The 25561-nt window shown below is 53.5% G+C and overlaps 1 protein-coding gene across 5 annotated transcripts in view; it reads left to right on the plus strand.

The window, feature by feature from the left end:
- Positions 1-594: 594 nt before the first annotated feature.
- The window catches only part of LHX1 (LIM homeobox 1), a 50717-nt gene continuing 25750 nt past the window's right edge, over positions 595-25561 (plus strand). The window contains exons 1-4 of one of the 5 annotated variants that reach the window (XM_053275459.1): positions 595-713; positions 5974-6161; positions 6909-7071; positions 13021-13142. In XM_053275459.1, the coding sequence (XP_053131434.1) occupies positions 13117-13142 (26 nt within the window). In that variant the 5' untranslated portion in view covers positions 595-713; positions 5974-6161; positions 6909-7071; positions 13021-13116. Of the gene's footprint in view, positions 714-3219; positions 3239-5973; positions 6162-6908; positions 7072-12785; positions 12805-13020; positions 13143-24216; positions 25343-25561 lie in introns of those variants that run through there. The other 4 variants (XM_053275457.1, XM_053275458.1, XM_053275460.1 and 1 more) reach the window with 4 other exon arrangements.

Genomic DNA, 25561 nt, shown 5'->3' on the forward strand with positions numbered 1-25561 from the left:
CTGCTGCTGCCTTGGGGTCCTGCCCTCCTGATTCCACTGCTTTGCTGCTGGCTAGAGAGGAAGCATCTCTAAATCATTCTCCCTTGCCAAAGTTCTGTCAGGGGGGGAAGCCATTAATACAAAGATGGGGGGGGGAGCATTACTATCTATTATTTGCCATAACATGAATTTAAAACCAGAATGTCGGATGATAAAATATGTGGCGGGAGGAAGAAGGCTGGAGAGGAGAGCCCTCGGGGGACCAGGAGCCTTGCACTTAATGGGCTAAGTCGATGTTTCTAACTCTCCCAAAGGGTCCTCTTCTTCTTCCCCCTCTCCAGATAGACACAGGAGCTGCTGAAGAATTCTTTGGGAATTCCTGGTAGGACGGCAGGAGGAGGACCCTGGTGGGAACCTCCTTCCAGGCACCCTTAAAGTGGTTCGGAAACCCCCACTGCCCCCATGATCCAGGGCTCCCCAAGCTGATCTCTGTACCCAAAGCTGGACGTGTTGACGGATCGCGACTTCTGAGCACCGTTTTTAGAAGTGCTTGTTTGTTTGTTTGTTTGTATCTAGATACCCCCCCTTCATCCTACGGCCCCAGGGCGGTTAACAACCAGATAAAAGCCATCCAAAGGCTGGGAGAGAGGGACCCAGGCGGGGTCTCCGCTGAGAGAGCAAGGTCCACAGCCTGGGGACAACCACCGATGTTCTCCTCACAACAACCCTGCCAGGTAGGTTAGCCTGAGAGAGTGAGTGATGGGGCTAAAGTCACCTGGATGAACAGGGATTTGAACCCGCGTCTTCCTGGTCCCAGGCCAAGACCAGAACCCATTTGTCTCTGAAAGGGCTGCTTTCTGAAAGGCTTCACTGTCCTTGGACCAGGAGGCATCGTGAGGCACCTTACGTGTGAGTCTCCTTCTGCGATCAGTTCTCCCCACTGTTTCCATTTTAGCAAATCGTAGCTACAGGATGGCCCAGTTTGAATCGGGATCCTGCCTGAAATCTTGGGAGAAGCCGCTGCCAGCCTGTGTTGACAGTCCTGAGCTAGATGGAGCGAGGGTCTGACTCAGTCGGAGGCAGCTCCCGATGTTCTATGACTTTGGGAAGACAGCTGGTGAGCCACTGGCAGGAACAGGACGGTACCCCCTGGCCTGATCCGCCACCAGGGCTGCTGGAAACTCAGTGTCCCATCATTTAAATGTTTTGTGTGGTTTTATAGAAATACACAGAGAGAGAGAGAGAGAGCAGTGCCTTCCTAGCATCCTCTCCATTTTGTCCCCCCCACCGCATGGAAGACCATCCAGCCCCCCTCCCGCCTGCTGGCACACACAGTAAACCGAAGACACATCTGAAGAGCCCTGCTGGGTCCAGCCCCCCAGCCAAGCCTCTCTAGCCCACCGCCAGTGGGGGCGTCCCTCTGATTTCCCCCCCCCGTCTCCGTGCGGAATGAGTTTTGTTCTGGGCGGCCGCATCCAGGCAGTGCTGTGCACACACCATGTGCATTCAGGGTGAGGGGGGGCCTTCCCGATCCAACCTGAGCGGGATGATCTAAATCTGAATCTGATCTGGATTGAATCTCAATTGAATTGAATTGAATCTGATCTGAATTGAACTGATCTAAATCTGAATCTGATCTGAATTGAACTGAGCGGACCTCCAAAGATGTAAGAGCATGCACACGCCTTAGAGGGAACCGTGCCCAGCACCCTTCCGGGCGCAGAGACCGGGGCCCTCCTCTCCGCCAGTGGAGAGGAGGAGGAGGAGCGCACACCCCACCCCACACCCCATCTCCACTCCCCACTCTCGCCCCATTGCGGTCCGCATTTGCCCAGCCAAGAGCCAGGGCCTGCCTCGGCGGACAAGGCCCCCAATGGAGGCGGCGGCTGCAGAGTGAAGGGTGGCTCGTGGACCCCTGGGTGGGGCAGGCAGCGGCCGCCCTCTCCTCCTCCTGCTGGTGGCGGTGGTGGCTGGCAAGCGCCTGTCTCCCTCCTGAGCCGGCCCCACTGCGGGGATTTATGGCGGGGCGCGCGCTGTTTTAGCAGCAGATCCCCCAGAGGCTGCCTTCAGCCTTAAATCCCCAGCCTGCTCTCCCTGGGAGACCTCCTGACAGGGAGCATGCCGGAGTGGCTTCCTCTTGCTTATGCATTAGCCATCCATTCCGGCTGCCTGACATCTCTCACACATAAAACCGTAAGAGAGGGATAAAATATCCGTCTCTGGGCGAGAATAAAGCTTTGCCTCCCCTCCTGATCTATCGGATATGAAATAAAGCCGGGACTCAGAGAGTGGCTTTTCCTTATGCCGGGCCAGCTCCGGCACACATGAAGACAATGAAGACGGATGGCCTGCCCCCTTTCCTCCCTGTCATTCCCCCCCTCCCCGGCTGGAGCAGCTTCTGTTTGGGTTCCCTTTCCCCTTTCCTCTGCCTCCCCCCCCCCCGAAACTTTCCCCAGGCCTGGGCGACCGCATCCCTACTTCATTCCGTTGCATGCCTAGACCTGAACATGGACGGTTTTTTGTACCACACACACCACCCTCTCATCTCTTATACTTGCTCCCTTCCATAGGAACAGAGGAAGCTGCCAGCTGCTGAGTCCGACCCTTGGTCCATTTCGCTCAGCGTGGTCTACCCAGACTGGCAGCAGCTTCTCCCAGGTTGCAGGCAGGAGCCTCTCTCAGCCCGATCCTGCTGCCAGGGAGGGGACTTGGGGATTCTCTGCCACAAGAGGTGGCGACAGCCCACAACCTGGATGGCTTGAAGAGGGAGGCTGGATAACTTCATGCTCTGTCTTCGGCTACTAGTCAGAGGGCTATGGGCCACCTCCAGCTTCCAAGGCAGGATGCCTCTCTGGGTACCAGTTGCAGGGGAGCAACAGCAGGAGGGAGGGCCTGCCCCTTCCAGCTCCTGCCTGTGGGCTCCCAGCGGCGTCTGGTGGGCCACTGTGCAAAACAGGAGGCGGGACTGGATCGGGCCTCCTTCCGGGGGCCCGATCCAGCAGCAGCAAGGCTGTTCTTGGGTGCTTTTAGGTTCTGCCCTGGCCAGGGCCGTGGAGGAGGAGCCTGCCAGTCTCCGCCCACCTCTCAGCTGGTTGGTGGGTTGGTGGCTGAGCAGGGCTTCCAGAGAGGCCTCCCTGAAGCCTGAGCTCGAGAGGGCCCCGGAAGCAGGCCAGGTGGGTGGCCTATCTTGGCGGCCCTTGCCCACCACAGCCCCGCCCAGCCTTGCTTGGACTCCTCCTGCTCAGGCCTCGTCCTGGAGGTGGGAGCCGGTGGCTTCCTTTTTGTGGGGGTGGTTGGATGTGGAGCAAGCCTGCTCAACTTAGGCCCCCCCCAGCTGTTTTTGGACTACAACTCCCATAATTCTCAGCCACAGCAGCCAATAGCCAGGAATTATGGGAATTGTAGGCCAACATCTGCAGGAGGTCCTGAGATGGGGAGGGATGGCGGCTCACCACAGAAAGAGCGGGCCTGCCCGGCTTCAGCCCTCCTGGAGAGGCCGGCCTACAACTCCCATCACCCTGGGCTGCTGGCCACTGGGCATGATGGGAGTTGTAGTCTGCAAACAGCTGGGCGCGGGCAGGGCCCAAAGGGCAGCAGGCCTGCCAGAGAGCTTTAATATGATTCTTTCTTGCCTACGCAGTCAGGCAGGGATTATCGACTGGTTTGCTGTATCCAGACATCGAGGCCTTCATAAGAACATCAGAACAGCCCTGCTGGATCCAGCCCAAGGAGGCCCATCTAGTCCAGCATCCTGTTTTGCACAGTGGCCCATCAGATGCCTCTGGGAGCCTACAGGCAGGAGTTGAGGGCGTGCCCTCTCTCCTGCCATTACTCCCCTCTTAAAGCCATCCAGGTTGTTGGCTGTCAACACATCCTGTGGCAGAGAGTTCCACAAGTGGATCATGCATTGTGACCCACCCCAGGGCCTGGGATCAGGGGCGTAACTACTATTAGGCAAGGGGAGGCGGCTGCCTGGGGGCCCCCACGCCTCGAGGGGCCCCCCAGAGGCAAGTCACATGTGAAGTGTGTGTGTGTGTGTGTGTATATCAGCGAGGGGCCCATTTTAAAATTTTGTCTCTGGGCCCACTCTAGCCTTGTTACGCCCCCTGCCTGGGATGGCTGAATTTTGTTATCAACGTTGTTGCTGTTAATTGTTAATAATAACCATTATTATTGTTATTTATTCGATTTCTCTACCGCCCTTCCAGAAATGGCTCAGGGCGGTTTACACAGAGGAATAACAGATAAGATGGCTCCCTGTCCCCAAAGGGCTCACAATCTAAAAAGAAACAGAAGACAGACAGACACCAGCAGCAGTCACTGGAGGGGTGTTGTGCTGGGGTTGGAGAGGGCCAGTTGCTCTCTCCCTGCTCAAGAAAGAGACTCACCCCTTTTAAAAGGTGCCTCTTTTGTTCAGTTAGCAGGGGTGGGGTGGGGGGGTGTAGGGCAGATTGAAATGACTCTGAATACTCCATTCAGAGAATGGGGGATTTGCTGGTTTTAAATGGTTTTTTAAAAATAAAAAGCCCCTGTTTTTTAAAAAAGTAGTTCCACCCCGATATAGAAGGATCTGCCCTTTGCCTTCATAAGAAGACAACCCTGTTGGAATGCCGGCATAGGGCTTTGGTTTTGAGCCGAGAGGTGTGGGAGGGATATGTATATTTAAACTGAAGTGGATTGGACAAATGGTTGGTTTTTAATATTTTTTAGATTAAAAAAAAACAACAACCATCCAAAAAGTCCTAGAAGTGGCTTGTTTCGTGACAAAAAAAATTCCAAAAGTCCTTTAGGTTTCCATGAAATGTACTTCCAGCTCAATGTGGTTAGATTTGCTGCCTGGAGGCTGCAATTCTTCACACACTTGCCTGGAAGCAAAACCGTCCAGAATTTGTGAGGATTTAGGAGGGAACATACACAGGATCACCATGGCATGGTTGAAAGTCTCCTTTGTGAGTCCAATCTGCCGTGAGGGGCCCGTTTTAGACTCTCGTCCTCGGGCCCTCTCCAACCTTGCTACGCCCCTGGGTCTGTCTCAGTATAGGGCAGCTTCATATATTATTTATTTATTTATTTATATACCCCGCTTTTCCTCCGAGGAGCTCAGAGGAGAAGAGAGGAGAGCTGGTCTTGTGGTAGCAAGCATGACTTGTCCCCTTAGCTCAGCAAGGTCCGCCCTGGCTGCATCTGAATGGGAGACTTGATGTGTGAGCCCTGGAAGAGATTCCCCTCTTAAGGGATAATGGGGCCGCTCTGGGAAGAGCAGAAGGTTCCAAGTTCCCTCCCTGGCAGCATCTCCAACGAGATAGGGCTGGGAGAAAGACTCCTGCCTGCAACCTGGGAGAAGCCGCTGCCCATCTGTGAGGACAATACTGAGCTAGATGGACCGATAGTCTGACTCAGTATATGGCAGTTTCCTATGTTCCTAGGTGGTGTACATGGTTATTTTTATCCTCACAACAACCCTGTGAGGTAGGCTAGGCTGAGAGCTACTTGACTGGCCCCGAGTCACCCAGTGAGTTTCATGGTTGAATGGGGATTTAAGAAGGGAAGGGGAGCAATTCAGGGCCTGAACTTCTTCTTGGCTCTCTGCAGCCAAGCCTGGAGGAGAGGAGCTCTCTGGCTGCAGCAAGAGGAAGATAGCAATAGCAATAGCAATAGCACTTACATTTATATACCGCTTTATAGCCGGAGCTCTCTAAGCGGTTTACAATGATTTAGCATATTGCCCCCCAACATTCTGGGTACTCATTTTACCGACCTCGGAAGGATGGAAGGCTGAGTCAACCTTGAGCCCCTGGTCAGGATCGAACTTGCAACCTTCTGGTTACAGGGCGGCAGTTTTACCACTGCGCCACCAGGGGCTCACGGCTACCTCTTCACGGCTACCTCTTTAGAAGCCCCCCAAGCAAGCAACTTCTCTCCCTGGCTTGAGAAGAGTCTCTTCTCTGCCTCTCCCTGGTCCTTTCCATCAACCTCTGCCTTCTTCTCGTGCAGGACACCTGGAGCCCCATCTTGCTACTAAACCTTTACAACAACCTTGCAAGGTTGGACTTGATTGGTTGCCGCCTGACTCTACATCCAGAATGAGAGAGAGCTTCTGGGAGCAGCCTGAAGCGTTGCCATCTTGACTTGAAAACCCCTCTACCACATGCACATGTGTATGTGTGTGGAATGCACTGCAGGTATGGGTGGAGGCACTCTGCACATGCTTATAGGGGCCCTTTGCTGTTGCTGTTTTTAAGCAGATTATCATGGCTTGTGGAACTGAATGTGTTTCCAGTTCTGGGACTGAGGCATATGCATGGATAGGCCCTGCGCACAGGGAGTGCCTACTAAGCCAGTTCATCGCTGCTCACTGTCCTTGGAGTAAGCCCCACTGGATGCAGTTTACTTCTGAGTAAACAGGCCTAGGACTGGCTGGCGCATCCGTAGGTACAAACAGCAAGAACTCAGGGCCATCTAGGGACATGATGGTGGTACTCTATCGGGCAGCAGCGCTATAGGAAGATGCGGAAAGGCGTCATCTCACACTGTGCGGGCGGAGGCAATGGTCAGCCCCTCCTGTATTCGACCAAAAAGAAAACCACAGCGCTCTGTGGGCGCCAGGAGTCGAAATCGACTCAACGGCCCACTTTATTTTCTTCCTCTGCACCAGTGTCCCTTTTGTTCTCCATCCCATAATGCTAGCTGGCATTTTTGCAGCACCTTCAGCTGCTCAGAGTGCTCATCTCTCACGGTTATAGCCCAAAGGAGCCCATGGGGGTATCCTGGGGGTGGCCCCACCTTAGCCTCTTCACAACCCTGCGAGGTGGGCCAGGCTGCTTGGGCTGACCCCACTGAGTTTTATGGCTGAGAAGGACTTGGGCCTCCCCACTGCAAGTGGCGCTCTCTAGCTGTCACTCCAAATCTTCCTCCTCTTGCACTTACAGCTCACAACAGCCCTGCAAGGCAGGCCAATATGGCGCCCATATTCCAGATGGGGCTTGGTTTGCCCAACACTACCGAGCGCGTTCAGGGCCAGAACTGCCTAGCGAACATCGCCACATTCTGTTTGAGCCACAGCTCCCATGGACACGTGCAGACGGAACCCGGGTGAGTGAGAATAAAAATGCCTGCAAGATCAGGCACCACTGTAAGTGGTTTTTGGCATTCAGCTTCTCCCTGCTCCCTCCCTCGCTCAGTGTTTTAAAGAAACAACTAAAAATCCATCTTTTTAAAGAGGCTTTTTAATATTTCACTTGTTGTGTGTATCTGGTAGGTTCTTTAGTTTTTAGTTTTTATAATTCTTAGTTTTTAGCTTTAAGATTTTAATTTGGATTTTTAAAAGCTAATTTTGATTGTGGTTTCAGCTTGGATTTTTAACTTGTTGAATTTGGTTACTTTTATTAGTCTGATTTTATATTGTAACTGTTTTATAAATGTTGTGAGCCGTCCTGAGCAGTAATGTACTGGAGGGGTGGGCTATAAATGTTTTAAATAAAGAAGAAGAAGAAATAAATAAGCATTAGCTTGGCGCAGCCCACCGAGAACCACTAGATGGAAAAAATGGTGGGGTCATAAGATACCGTTGATGGAACAATGTGTTAATATGCAGTGTGTGTAGTAATAATAATAATAATAATAATAATAATAATAATAATGCACTGTGTTTGTTTGCCACTGCATAACAAATTGTTCTCTGGGCGGCTCACAACACAACATTAAAACATGAGATAAAAACACACAACATAATAAATCATCACAGATCAAAGTGGGGGGAGAGAAAATAACAAAGTAAAATAGCCGAAATAAAGAGGGCTGTGACTCCTGCTCTTCGGTTCACCTGGCATCCTCACTTTGTTCTTTTAGACACCAGGTGAAGACCTTTCCGTTCACCCAGGCCTTTTAAAATAGGTTTTCAAATATATGTATATATATATTTAAATGCTTGTGTATTGCAGTCTGTATTTTGTATTTTATTGTGACCTTTTGTTTTGTTTTATGTGTTTTAATGGTGTGCTTTATTCTGTTGTTGATTGTGAGCCATCCAGAGAACACTTTATTATGGTGTGGCTAACAAAATAGCATTTATTATTATTTGTTATAATTTTTAAAATGTTTTAAAACAAGAAGGCAAACATGCACCCATTTTACAGACGGAGAAGACTGAGGCCCCGAGCATGCTCCCTGGGGCAGGGTTTCCCCACTGCCTTTGGAGCTGATGTTGCTGCTGCTGCCTTATTTATTCAGCCACCTCTGTAGGCTAACTTCTTTTTCCCAGAGCCTCGCTCAGCTGATCAAAGCCTCCTGGCGGGGAGGGAGTCCTGAATGCCCCCCACACACTTTATTACCAAGTTCCACTCACCTGGGCTGTGCATGCATGGAGATCAGAAAACCGTGGGTACCAGATTGGGGTGGGGGGTGCGTGCGTGTGGAGCAGAATAGATGAAGGCCAGTTTGCATCTCCATTTCTGGGGGGCGGCGGGGGCAGCCCACTGCTGTGCACCTCCACTTGCAAACGTGGCACACAGCCTGAACTTTCCAACCCAGACGTCTGGCCACTAGCCCCCGCAAAAGACCCACCCCCAAAAGCTTTTCATAGTGAGCGTGTGTGTGTGTGTACACGCACACTCAAAATAACTCGGAGAGGTGCAGAGGCAGCAAAGAGGGGGGAGACTTGGAGACTTGCAAACCGCCCCCCAAGACACCCCCCCATGGCTGGCTTCCCTCCCGCCCCTCCTCGCCTCTGCTGGTTCCCAGAGACACCTAAGCGGCTTCCAAAGCAGCCTTTCCTCCTCCTGCTGTGAAGAAGAAGACACCACCACCACCACCACCGAAACCCAGGGAAAGCCTTTCCTCGCAGTCTTGGCTGGATCAAAGGAAACCTCCGGCTTGGGCGATGAGGGATCCTGGAGCGGAGGAGGGGGCTTCAGCAGCACCCCGCCCCAAAGAAGACTTCTTCTCCAACCGGCCTTGCTGCATAGCAGAGTCAAGAAGGTGCCAGACGAGAAGCAGCTGGGTCATCATCCAACTGGGCGTTGTCCCTGGATCAAACAAGGGGATTGGTGCGGGTCTGGCCAGGGAGGAAGAGACCCTCAGCAGAGACCCAGTGCAGGGAGATCATTGCCTCATCTCTGGGCCACATGTTTGCTGGGAGGGGACAGAAGGAGAGCTCTGCTGGATCAGGTCCAAGGAAGCCTCTCTAGTCCAGCCTCCTGTTTCCCACAGTGGCCCACCAGATGCCTCTGAGAAGACCACAGGCAAGAGGGTGAGAACATGCCCTCTCTCCTGCTGCTGTGACTCCCCTGCAACTGGGATTTGGAGGCATCGTGCCTCTCTGAGGCTGGTCTGTACCCCTCCAGACTAGTATCCATTGATAGACATGAATTTATCTAAGCCCTTCTTGAAGCCATCCAGGCCAGTGGCACAGAATTCCATAGGTTAATTATGCATTGTGTGGGGAAAATACTTCCTTTTGTTGGTCCTAAATTTCTTGGCAGTCCGTTTCATGAGATGACCCCTGGTTCTAGTGTTGTGAGAGAGGGCAAAACATCTCTCTCTCCACTTTCTCCATACCATGTATGGTTTTATAGACCTCTGTCATGTCTCCCTGCCATTGTCTTTTTCCTAAACTAGAAAGCCCCAGATGTTGTAGCCTTGCCTCTTAAGGAAGGTGCTCTAGGCCCCTAACCATCTTGGTTGCCTTCTTCTGCACCTTCTCCCTTTTGAGGTATGGTGACCAGAACTGTGCATAATACTCCAAATGTGGCTTCAACAGAGATTTGTATAAGGGCCTTATAACAGTAGCAGTTTTATTTTCAGTCCCTTTCCTAACGATCCAGAGCATGGAATTTGCCTTTTTCACAGCTGCCACACACTTTCAAGGAGCTGTCCACCCCCCCGCCAAGAGCCCTGTCCTGGTCAGTCCCTGACAGCTCAGACCCCATCAGCGTCTATGTGAAGTGTGTGTGAGGGTGTTTGCCCCAATATGCATCACTTTACACTTGCCCACATTGGACCGCATTTGCCATTTTGTCGCCCACTCCCCCAATTTGGAGAAATCCTTTTTGGAGCTCCTCACAATCTGTTGTGGATTTCACTACCCTAAATAGTTTGGTGTCATCTGTAAATTTGGCCCCCTCGCTGCTTACCCCAGCTGCTAGATCATTTATGAATAAATTTTAAAGTCCCACTGTACTCAAGGCCCTTACTTCCAGGAAGGTGAACAAAGAATGCATAGGCACCCCAGCTGTCCTTGTCTCATGTGCATTCATTTATTTTTTACTATTAGGTGAGGCCTGTCGTTGACCTGACAAAGTCATTTTGCATAGATTCTACTTCTAGGAAATTTCAAGAAATTAAACATATATCGTAGAATTTTGTGTTAATGTGCTTGAAAAGGGGGAGTCAAAGAACAGTTGACATTTGTTAGTTTTAACTTCGAACATTATTCATTTTATTGACAAAAGATCATATATGCTAAATTTGAATAATAATAAATGTGAATGAGGGAGATCTGCTTTTCTTGGGCATGATGTTGTTTTGGAATTATTGATCTAAATATTGAGTGTTAAAAATCTGTTGAGAACAATAACCGGTAAAATATGAGTATTAATTCAGAAATTCTGCTTTTAAAACCCCCAATATTATTTAAATATATCCCAAGCATTTTCCAGTGCAAAAGGTTGTGCATTCAGCTACTTTAAGCAGCGAGAGCATTCATCCAAAATTTGGTATATGTAGGTAATCAGAATTTCTCCCCCCCCCAAAAAAAAAACCCACTACCAAAAACAATATTTAAATTTCCCCAAGAATATTCTGGTGTAAAAAGTAGGGCATTCAGCTAATTTCAATGGCAGGATTGAAACTTGGTCCCTATAGGTCATTGGAAAGTATTTGTTTATTTATTTTATGCAAAATATTTTACAAAATATTATGCAAAATACTACTGCTCAGGGCAGCTCACAACAAGAAGATAGATACAAGATACCAGAAAAGTCATCACATTAACTGAATTAAACAAACAAACAAAGTTGCCAGATTAGAAACCACAATCATTATTAGGTTCAAATTAAAACTGAAAATTATAAAAAGCTAAAAAACCTACCAGATATAACAACAACAACAACAACAAAAGTATGACTTTATTTTGCAGAAACCAACCTGCAAATTCTTCGAGATATATAATAGATTGTACACACCCCAAGGTGTGTATCTCTAGGCGGTTCACACAATCCACCGTGCACACACAGAGGCGACTGCCTCTCTCCCCCCCACCGCCAGCTACCTCTGGGCTGACTTTCCACCTCATTGCTTACATCTTCGCAATCACCAGCCAGACTCTCTCATATTGATCAGAGTCAATGTAATCTCAATGTGGCCATTGTGGTCCTGGGAAAAGGCAAAAACAGGGCTGGGGTGGGGTGGGGAAAGGACCTCTCACTCCCCCCCCAACAAAAACACCCACCCACCCCACAATCCACCAGGGAGATGCTAGAAATTGCTGCGGGATTTGAACCGTGAGGTCTGGATGCAGGGCAGAATGCAAAGCATGGAGTGGGAGGCCCGGGTTGCTCCTCCTGAGCTTGGGGTCTCCGAAGAAGCAGGCCTAGTTCGCCCCGGTATTTGGAAGGAGGAGCCAGAAGTCCCACCCCACACCCCAGAGCCACTCCCACTGAAGCAGCCAATGAGAGGATTTCCCTGGGAGCTGGGGATTGGCCGGCAAGGAGGAGAACTTGCTCTCCTTTCTGCTGCCTCCTCCATGCCACATGAGCCGGGTGTGCCAGAGCTGGGCTCAGAGTCTGGGTGCTGCTGCCTGTCCCTGCTAAGCTTGGAAACTGGGCTCCCAGTTGTCAGGACAAGGCTGGCCGTGTGCAGAGCAGCCAAGCTAAGGCGTGCCAGCTGGGGGTGGAGAACATCAATGCCCACCATCCCCACCACAGTTGATTGTGCTGGGTGGCGATGGGAGTTGTAGTCCCTCCGCTTGGCCACCCCTGGGCTAGCAAGCCCGTATGGATGGCACACGCAGGGCCGCCTTGAGGGATGTGCAGCCGGCCAGCAGGATGGCCTCTGGGCCAGGGGGCTGCACCAGACAGGTGTCCCCCAAATTGCATCCACGTGAACTCCAGGCCTGGTAGAAATACCGGCCAACGGAGCAGGACTCTCTGGACTGCCGCTCGAGACTCGGTCTGAGTGTGGCTACCAAACATCCGTTTCAGTCGCCAGGAGCTTAGAGAAGCTGGTGCCCTTCCTGCTAGCAGAAAAGCTCGTCCGGCAGCCCTCTCTTCTCCACCAACTCCCTCTGGCGGCCATCAGAGGGTGGCCACATGGGGGAACGTTCCCCCTGCAAGCAGAAAGCCAGTGCATGAGGCATCTGGCAGGAGTGCAGCCTACCTCCTGGATGCACAGAGGGGTTCCTCTCCCCTTTGGGAGAGGCACCTTCCTCTCCCTGTCTCCTGAAATGGTACAGCCCACTCTGACCCCAGGACCTACCACCTCATTGTGCAGGCCTGCCTTGAGGGGAGGCTTGCATCTCTCCTTTGTTTCAAAGGAAAGTCCTTTGTTTAGCAGCCCTAAGATGTGCCTGTTCTTTTCCAAGTTAATAAAGAATGCCGTTGGTTCTCGATCACTGACTGCAGTGCACACCCCCCAGGAAGAGGCTGACTTCATGTGGCAGGCCTCTAGAAAGCAGCCGCCTTCTTCAGCCCTGCAGGCTGGATCGCAGATTGCTCTCTGGTAGGACAACACCCATGATGGAGTTTGTTTGTGGGGGCCAAAAGTTCCCCTTTGCCCCGGCAGGCCATGGCAGCCTTGCGGAGCAGAGAGCAGGCAGGCAGGCCTGGGAAGGTGAGTGAGGCCCCTTCTGCAAAAAGGTCTCTCCCTAGAGCTGAGCTGCCGAGCTGTCTGTCCTCTTCTTCTCCTTCCACCCAGCCTCCAGCAAAAAAAGGCAGGAGAATGAAACAATATCCTGAAGAATGGGAGAAGGATTTCTCTTGGGTGTCTAAAGTGCATGACCATGCTTTGAAAGCTCACTGCAATCTATGCAACTGTTCCATTTCGCAGGGTGGCGGCGGGTGTGAGGTGAAACCGCTGGAGAAGGTCACGTCTGCAAGGTTTGAATGAGGGGCCAAAATCAAGCCACGTCCCATTTCCTATTTAATGAAAGTTCATCAGAAGCCAATAAGGTATCTCTTTTGATCATCTCTTCTTGTTGTGCCATTTAAATGAAAGAATGAAAGAGATTTGAGAGGCTCTCTCTGGTGACAAAGCTACTCTCGCTTTATATGAAAACTGTTAAGAACACGAGTCTTTCTTCTATGCTGCTAATATGTGTCTATGGTTGAACCTGGGTGGTTGCAACAAGCTTCCTTGTTTTATTTATTGGTTAAAACTTTTGTACCCTGCCTTTCTAGCAAGCTATTCAAGGTATTTCAACAATACCAAACTTGTACAAATACGGAGCGAAAGGAAGAGATGCATTCTACAGGCAAAAAACAACTCTAATTTAAACTGCTTCCAGTTTTAAATAGGTTGAGATTGTACTGTTATCAGCTATGTTGTTTTCTTATGAGGCTGCTTTTCAAAATTGTTGTTGTTTATTATGGGGCAGTGATCAGTCAAATTTACTCATGAGAAGCACCACTGAAATCACTCTTTACTACCTTAAGGCCCATAGTGGAACTTAGGGCTATCTTGGTCTGAATGATGCTACCCCATGGAGTCTAGAACAACTTGCTTAGAAACACAGCAGCATATAAATATATTCGATGAATGTAATACATTCATACCTTACACTCCTAATCAATTATTGTCCGTGTTCTGACAGACACACATAATGTCATTGTGTTAAGGTCTTACAGTGAGGCTGTTCTCCAGGGGCGTAACTACAATTAGGCAGGGGGAGGCCGTTGTCTCGGGGCCCCCACACTGGGGGGGGGGGCCCTCAGAGGCTCTCTCCCACCCGATCTTCTCAACATCCCCCGCCCCCGGCGCCTTCCCCTCTGGCTGCTGCACACGTCCCCCTCTCAAATCTACAAAACATGACGGCAGTGGAGAAAAGCCGCCTCCCAGCCGCAGCAAGCAGTGTAATTTCCTTTGGCCTGGAATGGAGACACCCCAAAAGCCAGCGTCAGGCGAAGCGCCCGGGAGGCTGAACGGGCGCCCCCGCTTTCTCCTGTGCCTGCCAGGAAACCATCTTGTCAGTCACTTCACTGCGCGTCTCAGGAGGAGCGCAAAGCCTTTGCCTGCTCCGAAACCGAGGTGCACACCAAGTCCCTTTCACTTGCCTCTCCGCGCCACACCGTTCTGTCTCTCTCGCTCTTCCCACACCCCCGTGGTCCGGTGTCCTGCCCTGGCCGATTTTCTTGAGTTCTCCAGTTCCCAGGAAGTGAGAAGGCAGAGGGTTTTTTTCGTGTGTCATCCGCCCACCGCTTAAACCAGCGGTTGGTTTTGAAAGGCTACAAGGCGAGGTTAAGAACAGGTCAACTGGTTCGAGTGGTTGGTGGGTCGCTTTCCCGCCTTGCGGAAGGAAATACAGACACCGCAGAACCACAGGATAGAACCTTTAGCCTCAGCCAGTCGGGTCCATTGGCTCTGTGCCACTTAAAACAGGTCATGACAGATTACCGGTGTGAGGGAAGTGTGTCCTGCCGGCAGCGCACATGACTCTTCGGCGCCTGCAGTTTGCCCCCTTCGTGTTTTCTGAGGTGGTTTTTTTGTTTTTTTTTTTTTTTACACAAGGGAATTGCAAGGGGCATTCTGAGTGGAGGTTAGGATGAGAATGCGCCTGACATGAGTCTGTCCGTCCTTCCTTTCTTCTTCCTAGCCCTTCAAATGTAATTGTGAATTAGCATCAAGATCATCACTCTATCTACCCTTGCTACACGTGTAAGTGTGCAGGGAAGGGTGGTGCTGTCCCCAAAGTGCTCTTGTGACTGATCATGGTGATCATCCATTGGAGAGATGGTGATCATGGTGACTGATCATGGTGATCATCCAAAGGAGAGAAGAGGGACACTGAGATATTCAGAGCCCTTGCGGTTAGAATGGGGAAATATAAAGGCACTGCAGCATATATTGGAGAAAAGGCAGGGGAAAGAATAGCTGGGGCAAGAGTTCGCATGCAGATCCTTCTTCCCACTCAGAGGCATCCATCAGATGTAAACACGGAAGGTCGCTTTCCCGCCTTCCAACTGACTGCACTGAGGAGGGGGCAATTTTTGACAGCCTCCCCTTTCCCCCTGAGCACCACCCAGGAGTATGTCCCCAAGGGCTACCGGAGGAAGGGAAGGGGTTATCAAAAGTTTGCCCTCCCCTGTGCCAGTAAGTTGGGAAGTGCTATTAGCCTGCTCGCTCGCTCTCACTGCATTGGTGCTTCCTGGCTTTCTCACATCAGCCACTGTTCTCTTCAGAGCAGCACCACATTTTATCAACGGTCCAGTACATAACAAACACACAGGAGTGCCTGGGGCATTTTCAATACCAAACAAATGTACTGTTGCAGAAGCTCTCATTCACTCTATATGTCCACAGAGACATATTACCACAATGCCCTGTCTGTGGGACTACCTTCAAAGAGTGTTTGGAAACTAGGGATGCACAGCTTGGGTAAGGCTGTGTGTGAGAATCGCCAGGATCGGGCCTGATCCCAGTAGGGCTAGTTCTGCCTAGCCTGGCTTTTTAGCCACGGTTGAGGGAACGGGTGCTCCCTTAACACCAGCTACCTGCTCATGTGCAGGCACGGGCTGCTTCCAGCCTGGCCGTGTACAGAGGTGGGAGCCTAGAGAGCCAATTTCTCAGGGGAACCCTCCAATGCATTGTGCGGCATTGTGGGATTTCCGGAGGCCAGGATGCACTGCAGCAAGCAGTGCTGCTCTTCTGTGTGTGAGCATGTGTGCTCATGAGCATGTGTGCTCCATGCTCCCAGGAAGACGAAATTGCTCATCTGGGGGGAAGGTGAGTTTAAGCAGCCTTCTCCGCCCCGCCCCCCCCGCCCATCCCACCCAGTCATGTGAACAACCTCAATGTGTCCCTTATTTGGGATCTCTTCAGGTGGCAAGCTTAGAGCCTGATGGGCAATGCTGTGCCATCCAGGGTCCGCCAACTGCAGTCTGGATTAATGTCTACATGTCTAGAGAATGAATATATTGATTTAAGATGATTCAGTTAAATAAAGCTAAACTTTGTCTGAAATAATGTGGCCTTCTCCATAGTCCTGCCTAAGCTTTGGAACTCAGGAAATCCACAAAGCCCCTTGCTTGGTGAGATTCCAGAACAAACGGAAGGCTTCCGTGGTCCAGCAGGCTGACGTCCTGCTAGCTGCTGATTCTGACTTTCTGCCTCATTCCCCTCTTGTTATGCTTGCGGCTTGCTTGCTTTTAAAAATGTTTTAAAGATTATTTTGATGTATGCCCAAACATCAAAATATCTGTAAAATAATCTTGGACTCCTTGAAACTGAGGTGGCAAGGCAAGGGACACGTTTTTCATAATAACCACAGTAATAATAAATTGTTAGCTGTATCTGTCTGCATATATCGGTCTGCACATACACCCCTTGTTCCAAAACGTGGCATGGTGGACACATTGCTGTCCAGCAACATTCACCTATGTTTATTCCCTAGAACTGCAAACACACATACTTTTAAATACAGGTAAACTGCATATGATTGCAGAGAAATCTGCACATTTTGGAACACGCAGAGAAATCATTGTTTCTCTGAAGTGAATTGCACAGATTTCTCTCTCAGGCACAGGCTTGCTTTCAGGGATTACTAGAAAGCTTTTGGCTTATGAATTAGCAGGTAAAATTGCATGGGCATCCAGCACAGACCCCATCAACACTTCTATATCAGGTAACTAGGGCTTCGTGCTGCCTCGCTCTCCTTCACACACACACACACACACACACACACACACACACACACACACACACCACATTTCACCCAGTGACAGACACACAAACATATTTGCTCTCTCCATTTTTTTCGCTGCCTCCAGGGAATATATATGGCACGGCATACATAGGTGTAGGTAAAATCACATCTATTTGGTACAGATAATACAAATATTTGCATACAAAATGAACTGTATGCATTTCTCTCCCCCCCCCTCAACACACACAGTTCTGCTCTCTCCGTTTTCTTGTTCTGCATGCTGTTTGTATTTTCAGGTAAAAACACACACACACTTAACCTGGCTACCCCCAACGGTTCCTTGGCTTTTCCCCTTCCGGAACCGGCTCGGGGGCCGGGGGGGGCGGGTAGGGGCAGGCCACCTGCTCCTTATATAACCATTCCCTAAGAGCTGTCACCTAAATCCGCTCCTTTGCGTCTTCCCTCCCTGTCCTTGTTCCCTTTCGCATTGTGCATCCTGCCTATTTGAGAACAAGGCATTACATCAAGGACCATCCAGATCTGCTCCTCATACAATGCTTTAGAGGAATAATGTAAGTGCTCAAATCACAATAATTCAGCACAGACCACACCTACACCGATCGCCTTCGGCAGAAGTGCCCCATCCTCTTTGCCTGGCTCCCCCAGCCCACCCCCCACCCCGTTGCCTTGATGAAGCTCTCCTCACGTTAATGACCCACTACAGGGCCCGGCCTGTGGAAATGCCAGGAGCAGCCCCCTTCCCCTTCCCCAATGATTTGCCCAAGCCCACGGCAGCAGTGCCAGGAAACCCAGACAATCAATCACTGGGTCCTTTCAAAACCCCTCTGATCACAAGGCAGTTGGCTTTAGCACTTTGAGGAGGGAAATGCAGCCTTTTCCAGACCACTGCCTGGAACAGGTTCCTAAAACCATTAAGGGCTCTGTGTGTGTGTTTGTGTGTAAAAGGAGGTGTGTGGGGGGGGGACACAAGTGGCTTTCTCCAGGGATGGTTGCCTCTCCCTCCTCTCCGGGATTGCACCTGCAGGCCAGATTGGTTTGCCTCAATGCCCAGGAGAGAGAGCAGCCGCACAAGAGGCAGGGTGCAGAGAGAGCCCCCACCCCCTCCCTTTGGAAACAAGCAGCTTTCATCCCCAAGTGAAACTGAGGCAGGTTTGGACAGGCCAGCCTTACAAGCAAGCCTGTTTGTTTCGCATGGGCAGAGAAGGCCACTTGGACACAAGGGCAAAGATGGGGAACCACGTGTCGAGTGCCAGCCTTGAGCCGGAAGCATCTTCGCCCCTGCCGGCTGAGCCAAGAGGCGCCTTTTTTTAATGTGGTGATCCTCTTCATTGAGCAGGGGGAGAGCAAGTGGCCCTATCCATCCCCAGCACAGCATCCCTCCAGGGGCTGTTGCTGCTGGTGTCTTATCTTAGGTTTGGTTGGGGTTTTTTTAGATTGTGAGTCCTTTGGGGATAGGGAGCCATCTTATTTATTTATTTTTATTTCTCTATGTAAACTTTGGAAACTTTTGTTGAAAAGCGGTCTATAAATATATTTGTTATTGCTGTCGTGCTTGCTAAACGGGGCTCACGGACAAATTTGCCAAATGGATGTTGGGCCTCTTTTGGAAACAGGGTACTTGGGGAACTGTAAACTTTTGATTCAAATCCCACCTCAGTACATGTCCCAGGAGTGATGTGAAGGCAGCTCTCCTGGCTGGGGTGGGGACCCTGGGAATTAGCCCCATCCTAAGGCCATAGACCTCACTGCTAAACCCCATTTATTTTGAAGGGGGGGCACCTCATCGCTTTAAATGGGGCTTCCTTGGAGATCATTCTCAATCAAAGGGTTTTGCAAGTAAATGGGTTGAAATCCTTCTTGTGTGGGTTCCTGTGTAAACAGCTTTGAGAATTTTCTTGCTGAAAAGAAGTACATAAATATCCATAGTATTTAAATCCCTCCTCCAGAGTTATCCAGACTACCTACAAAGCTACTGTCTAACCCTCAATTCCCTCCCGCTGACTATTTTGGGTTGCCCCCTGTGTGTGTTTCTGTGTGTGTTTGCTTTTGCTGCTCACGCCCACCCTTTGCCGCCCTTGAATGCCTACCCTGCTTTCTCCTCTGCTAAGATCCACGCTCTCTGTTTTAAATTGGAAGGTCCTTGGGGACAGAGGCCTATTGTTCTCGCTCCTGCTGCTCTGCCAGCCACCTTAGGGCACTGTCCTGGAAGCGTTCAGATGCTCCACATCAAGGGTGTAGGTAGCTCGGGGAGAGGAGGCCCCTGTTGACCCCTCTCCCCAGTGGCCCCTCAGAGTGCATTCAGGGCAGGGCCTTCTTGGTGACTTCACCCAGGCTCTGGAACTTCCTTCCCACTGCCAACCCCTTCTTGCCCCAACTTTGCTGGTTAGTTGGCAACAAGCAACCCAGTTGTGCGTCAGGCATTGGGCATCTTTAAGCCCATTTCAATTTTATTATGATTTAGAGACCACTCTTCAGTGAAAAAACTATAAAAGTATATTGAGAACAAATATGGTGTCAAATACGTATATCCAAAACATGACCTATACAGCCCTGAATGGCTTGGGCGCCTTGCCCAGGGAATTTAAGAGAGGCTCCTTTTGGTGGTGACCCATAACCAGGCCTTGTCTAGGGTGGCCCCAGGGCCCTGGCACACCCTCCCAAATGAAATCGGAACCGCTCCATCTCTGGCTGGCTGTGTTTATGCAACTCTTGATGAACCTATTATAACCAGGCTTTTCGTTTCTAATGTTTTAAGGCTTTGTTGATGGTTATTTTAACTTGTTATTTAATTGTAGTTGGGTTTTAATTGTAAAGTGCCCAGAGATTTTATATGGTGTGGTGGTATATAAGTAAGTGTGTGTGTGTGTGTGTGTGTGTGAGAGAGAGAGAGAGAGAGGGAGAGAGAGAGAGAGACCCCTGCTCCCTGAGCAAAGAGGCACCTTTAAAAGTGGCGCTTCTCTTATATTGAGCAGGGGGAGAGCAACTGGCCCTCTCCATCCCCAGCACAACAACCCTCCAGTGGCTTATGTTTCTTTTTAGAGCCCTTTGGGGACAGGGGGCCATCTTATTCCTGGACTGTTTATTTTTCTATGTAAACCGTTTTGGGAACTTCGGTTGAGTAGCCATATATAAAGATTCATAGCAGACAGGCAGACAGAATGAGATGGTCCCTTGCCCGCAAAGGGCTGGCAGTCTAGCGCAATCCAGTATCCTCTCTCTCTCTCTCTCTGCGCTTGATCACCGCGCAGCATCTTGTGGGCTGGTTTTCGTGGTCTCTGATTTGGGTTTCCTGCCAGACGCCCCCTGCTGGGGGCCGAGAAGAAAAGCGGCCCAAAGGCACCCCCCCACACAACGCCCCCGCCCCCGCACTTTGGCAGTCCGTGGGACGGGGCTGGAGAGTGATGATGCTGGTCTCTGGATACTCTTCAGGACCCCTGCAGAGCACCAGGCTTTGAGCCCAGGGGGGGACATTTCTGACCCTGCCCGTGGGGACTCAGGAGCCAAGCCCCACCTGTGCAGCCCTCCCTGGCGATGGGTGGGAGATTTGGGGGGCGCAGCGGCGAAGAAGGAGCTGCACAAAGTGGGCCAGAGAAAGGCCCCGCCGGCGCCTCCGTGATGGGTTAGGATCGTTCCCCTCTTCTCTCCCCACCCGACTCCAGGCCTGGGCAGGCGCAGGATGTCCCGCCGCCCGTGTGTGTGTGTGTATCCCGGCCCCCGAGTCCGCACTTGTCACTTGGGAGCCTGGAGTCCAAGGCGAGCGAATGGGCCCCTCGGCATCGGGCAGGGGTGGCGGGGCGAGGGGTGGGCGGGCAGGCAGGACGGGTCCCAGGGTGGGAGGGCTGGGCTGGGAGGCCGGCGGGCTGGGAGGAGGGGGTCCCAGGGTGGGAGGGGCTGGTGGGCCCGAGTGGCCGCCGGGGAGAGGCACACTGAAGGCCCGGGGCGGGGGGCTCTCCTCTTCTCTCCGCCGGCCCTCCAATTACCGCCACCGAGCGGAGTCCCCGTTTGGGGCAGTCTGTCTGCCCGGGGTTGGAGTCCAGACCGGGCGGCGGCGGGGCGGGGGGGTCAGGAGGTGGGTTCCGTGCAGGGCCCCGCAGAAGTCCCCCCGCTCCGTCCCCCCAGCCCCACGGGCGTGCAGTGGAGGAGCCAGAAGCCCCGGCCTGGATGCGTCTTGGGCTGGGAAGCGGAGTCGGCGGGGCTTCCCCGCCGCAGAGCGCTCTCTTCTCCCTGCGCCAGCAGCTGAGGAGCCCTCAGACGGGGAGCGCTGCTTACGCGGAAGGAGGGGACCTCCCGGCCCCGCCGTCGCCGCCGCTCCTCCTTGCCCGAGCGAGCAAGCATGCTGCGCCCGGGAGGAGGCGCGCGGGCGCGGGGGTCCTCCTTGGCCGTCCAGGCCGGGATCGGGCTGCTGTTGGGGGCCCAGCAGGGTTGCAGCAGCCGCCTTGGCCCGCGAGGCAAGCAACGGGGGGCGCTGGCCGGGGAAGAGGAGCTTCGCCTGTTCTTCTCGGGGGCTCGGAGTACTTCGTGTCCCGTGGGATGCCGCGCTGTACGAGACAGGCCCCGGGCGGCGGCTCTGCCCGGCCGCGACCTCCCTTAATCCGTCGGATCGAGAACGGGCCGGAGGAGGATCGGGGCCGCCGCCGCCGCTCCACCTCTTCCAGATCCAGCTCTTTCGGCTCCGCTACTTGCCCGTCAGGCCTGTTACTGTTAACCGGGGTGTGGCAGGCAGCAGTCCGGAGGCCGGCGCTGCCCCAGGGAAAGCCAGGGGACCTCTCCCCGCTCGTCACGCCTTTAGAATGGGGCCGTATAAACCGGTTCCACTCCAGATTAACGGATTTGTAAATCCGGCTGAAGGGGTTGCAGGAGGTCCAAAGCACCCCCTCCCCTGACTCATCCGTGGTGAGAGGGGAGGAAGGGAGGACCCGAGATTTATCAGCTTGACAGGCTTTGCTTGAGCAGAGTGGAAGAACCAGAGATTTCGAAAATACGTGGCCAAATGCGGTGCGCTCACGAACTGGTGCACTCCGGTTTGCTGTATAATATCCGTCTAAACCTCCTGAATGGACTCGGACCTCGGCAAACACCCATTCCCGACGTCATCTCTGCGGGAAGATGCTCATAAAAAACGGATTTCGCCTGAATTCCGTTCCTTTAGTGTGATATATTTGTTGGTTTTTTTCCGACCAATAACCCGTTTAGAAAACTGACAACCTTATTCCAAGAAATCTTACATGGAAGTAGGAGCCGTTTATTTCCATGGAACTTCCTTCCCGAGTAAGTGTTCTTGAGGATGCCACCTTCTTAGGGAACAGAACGGTTCAGTTTGTTTTATTTCATTCCCTCGTACAAAACAAAGAAGGGGGACAAATTTGGAGAAACCTGGCTTGCTGACCCTTCCAGACTAGGTTTCAGTCTGGAAATCAAATTGTAATTGAAAAGGAGACCGAGTTTGTTATTTTTCCTTTTAAAAAACAGGCCTGATAAACGGAGATGGCTTGAGACTCCAATAATAATAATAATAATAATAATAATAATAATAATAATAATAATGATGATGATGATGATAAATAAAATGACCCCTTTCTAGCGAATGGAATTTATTTATTTACATCTATATAAACCGCTTTGGGAACTTTTCCTAATGGAAATCCGAAAACATTTAAAGCTAAATTCATTCCTGGTTTCTCTCGGCAAATCAATCCGAATCGTGAAGTCTGAGGATCCCGTCTACAAGATGTTCACTCCCTCCTTGGGGGCCTCTGTTGTTGGTTTTGTTTTTAGCCCAGAAGGGCTTTGAGCGAGGGAGGTCTCTCGAGGTCGCTTTTCACCCCGCCGACGAGGTTTCCTTCCTCGGAAGTTTGAGCTCAGCCGGACTTTTGGCGAGCCATTTTTCAAAAAGTTCCATTGGAAATCCACGACTCCGAATTCGTTCCCTAACGGCAAACCATTCCTGCTCTTGGAGGGGCAGATGGGCCTGGGGTGCCTGGTCCCCTCCCCAGCCCCCATCCACGTGCTGTCTGAGCAAGCCAATTTGGAACCACCACCACCCGCTTTCTTCAACGACTCCCCACCACCACCACGCCCGGCGTGGTTCACACCACTCCCGTTTTATAGGGCTCCAAACGGAGCAAAGACTCGAGCAAGAAGTGGGGGGGGGGGACAGAGCTCGGTGCATTCAAAGCAGACCTGCGCATTCCCGTGGAGGGGGGCTTTGTTTGCACCCCACTATTGCCCACAGGTCCGCGAAGGCGCGCGTGAGAGAGAGGGATCCGGCGGCGTTTGCTTTTGCGACTCTCCAAAAATAGGTAGAGAGAGAGAGAGAGAGAAATACAAAATCAGAAAACCAGATGTTGGGACGCCATGTAAGAAACAGGAATCTGGGGCGGGGCTGGGGGGTGGGCCGCAGATCTAGGAACCTTGAGCACGCAGCTTAAGCCGCCAGCCCGTCCCGCATCAGCCCACCACACCTGGGAAAGGCCCTTGTCCCAAGAGCCCCTCCTCTCCTCCCCCTGGTCCTCGACAGGACCTTCCTCTCGCAGTCCCAACCACCCGCGGTTGTTTCCCACGCACTCCGCTAGTCCCTTCTTCCATGGGCCACTTGCGGGGGCTTCCTCTCCAGTCTACGCCCCGGGATGCAGGGTCGAGAGACGACCTCAGGGCGCCGCTCCCTGACCCGCCCCCCTCTCGCCCTCCCTCAAGGATGCTTTGTTTCCATTGCGCATGCAAACCACCCAAAGGTCGCTTTCCTAAGTAGGCGGCCGCGATTGGCCCCAAACCCGTCACAGACCCTTCTCTGACCACCCGCTTCCCGGCTCCCTTCAGGGATGCACTGTCGGGAGGTGTCCCATCCTGGGATGCCTCGAGGGGCTCCCAGCTCGATTTCTGCCGGGAAGACCTTCCCCGGATCTCTGAAAGAAGCTAACTTTTCTTAAACGAACGAAAGATCCGGCGTCCCCACCCGCTCCAGCCGGCCCCCTCGCTTTCAAGAGCGCAGCCAGCTCCGCACAGCGCGACGATTTGCCGCTCCCCGGTTACCTGTCCAGGTGCACGCCGCCCTTGCGAGGTTGGCCCGGCGACACTTTCGGGACGGGGCTCCCGGCTGCGCCCCTCTTTCCCCCGACCCCCGCGCCCCAGAGGCCGGATCGGCCGGCGGGCGGCAGGCAGGGGGCCCGGGCGGCGGCTGCGGCTTCCGGCTTCGCGGGCGCGCCTCTCTCTGGCCTCTCTCTCCCGGCCCCGTCCCGGCTGCGCGGAGGCGGCTGGGCGCGCGTGGGGGGAGCGGGCGCGGATTGGCCGGCGGCGGCGGTGACGTCAGGGGTCAGTTCATAAGGCTGGGGAGCGCGGCGCGCCGCGAAGATGCGCTCTATGGAGAAGAGGCCGCCCCCAGCTGCAGCCGCACCAGCCCCGGACCACGCAGGCGGAGGCGGCGGTGGTGGTGCCGGCGGGCCGAGCCGCGGAGCCCTCGGTGGTGGCAGCAGCGACAGCGGCAGCAGCATCATGGGCGCAGCGAGGGGAGCAGGTTCTGCGCGCCTGTGACCGGCCCGCCAGCGGGGAAGGCGCAGAGCAACTTCTTCCCGGGGCGAGGAGGGGGCTCTTCTCCCTCCCACACGCGCACCCCCGCATGACACTGGCCGCGCGGGGAGCCTGAAGGGAGCCGGGCCTCAGCCCCGATGGGCCAGGCGCCGGGGGGCTGACGCCGGACTTGCCCCTCCCGCGCGGGGCGCCCGCCTCTTCTGCCGCCCCAGGAGAGGAGTTCGCCCGCCCCGCCAAGGGGAGGCGGGCAGGAGCAGCTCGGATCGCGGAGGCCTGCCTGCGACTCGAGGAAGAGGACCCACCCGCGCACCCCCGCGCTGATGCCGAGCGCGAAGAGCTGCTGCCCGTTGCTCTAGCTGGGGGCAGGGTCGGCCCCTCCCGCCGTCTCCTCCGGTGCCCCGCCTGAGACGCGCCTGGCCGCCTCTCCGGGAGGGGGCTGGGCTGGGCTGGGGGGCGCGCTCTCCCTTGCACTTTGACCTCTCGCCTGTCTTGTCTACCTCAGCCCCGGGGGGGGGGCTGCTCGGGCTCCTTGGACAGCCGCCGCCTGGACCGCGGGGGCTGCTGGGAGGGGGCTCTTGGCCTCCGGCCCCCCAGCTGCCGCGCCAGCCTGGGTGAAGCCGCCGAGGCGGGGTCGCTACTCCCCTCCGCTCCGCCACCTTCGATCCCCTCCCCTCTCCTCCTCCTCCTCTTCCTTTGGGCATTGCTTCTTCGCCTGGGCTTGGCTACCTGGAAAGACGGCCGCCGCCGCCTCCCTCGGCCTCCCTCGGCGCCCCGCCGGCCCGCCCCGGCCAAGACGATGGTGCACTGCGCCGGCTGCAAGCGCCCCATCTTGGACCGCTTCCTGCTCAACGTGCTGGACCGGGCCTGGCACGTCAAGTGCGTGCAGTGCTGCGAGTGCAAGTGCAACCTGACCGAGAAGTGCTTCTCCCGCGAGGGCAAGCTCTACTGCAAGAACGACTTCTTCAGGTAAGGCGGCGGGGCCACCCGGGGGGAGTGGCTGGGCAGCCGGCTTCTCCGGGAGCCAAAGGGGAGAGAGCGACTCTGAGCGCGTGCAAAGTGCCCGCGCCGGAAAGCGCACTGGAAGGCCAGGGGGGGCGGGGGCAGGAGGAGGCTACCCCGACCGCCAGCTTGTGCCCCGGAATCTCTTGTAGATGAGGGAGAGGACGGGGCTGCAGGCTCGGAACG

This window comes from Hemicordylus capensis, chromosome 12 (assembly GCF_027244095.1).
Source record: "Hemicordylus capensis ecotype Gifberg chromosome 12, rHemCap1.1.pri, whole genome shotgun sequence".
Classification (NCBI taxonomy): Eukaryota; Metazoa; Chordata; class Lepidosauria; order Squamata; family Cordylidae; genus Hemicordylus; species Hemicordylus capensis.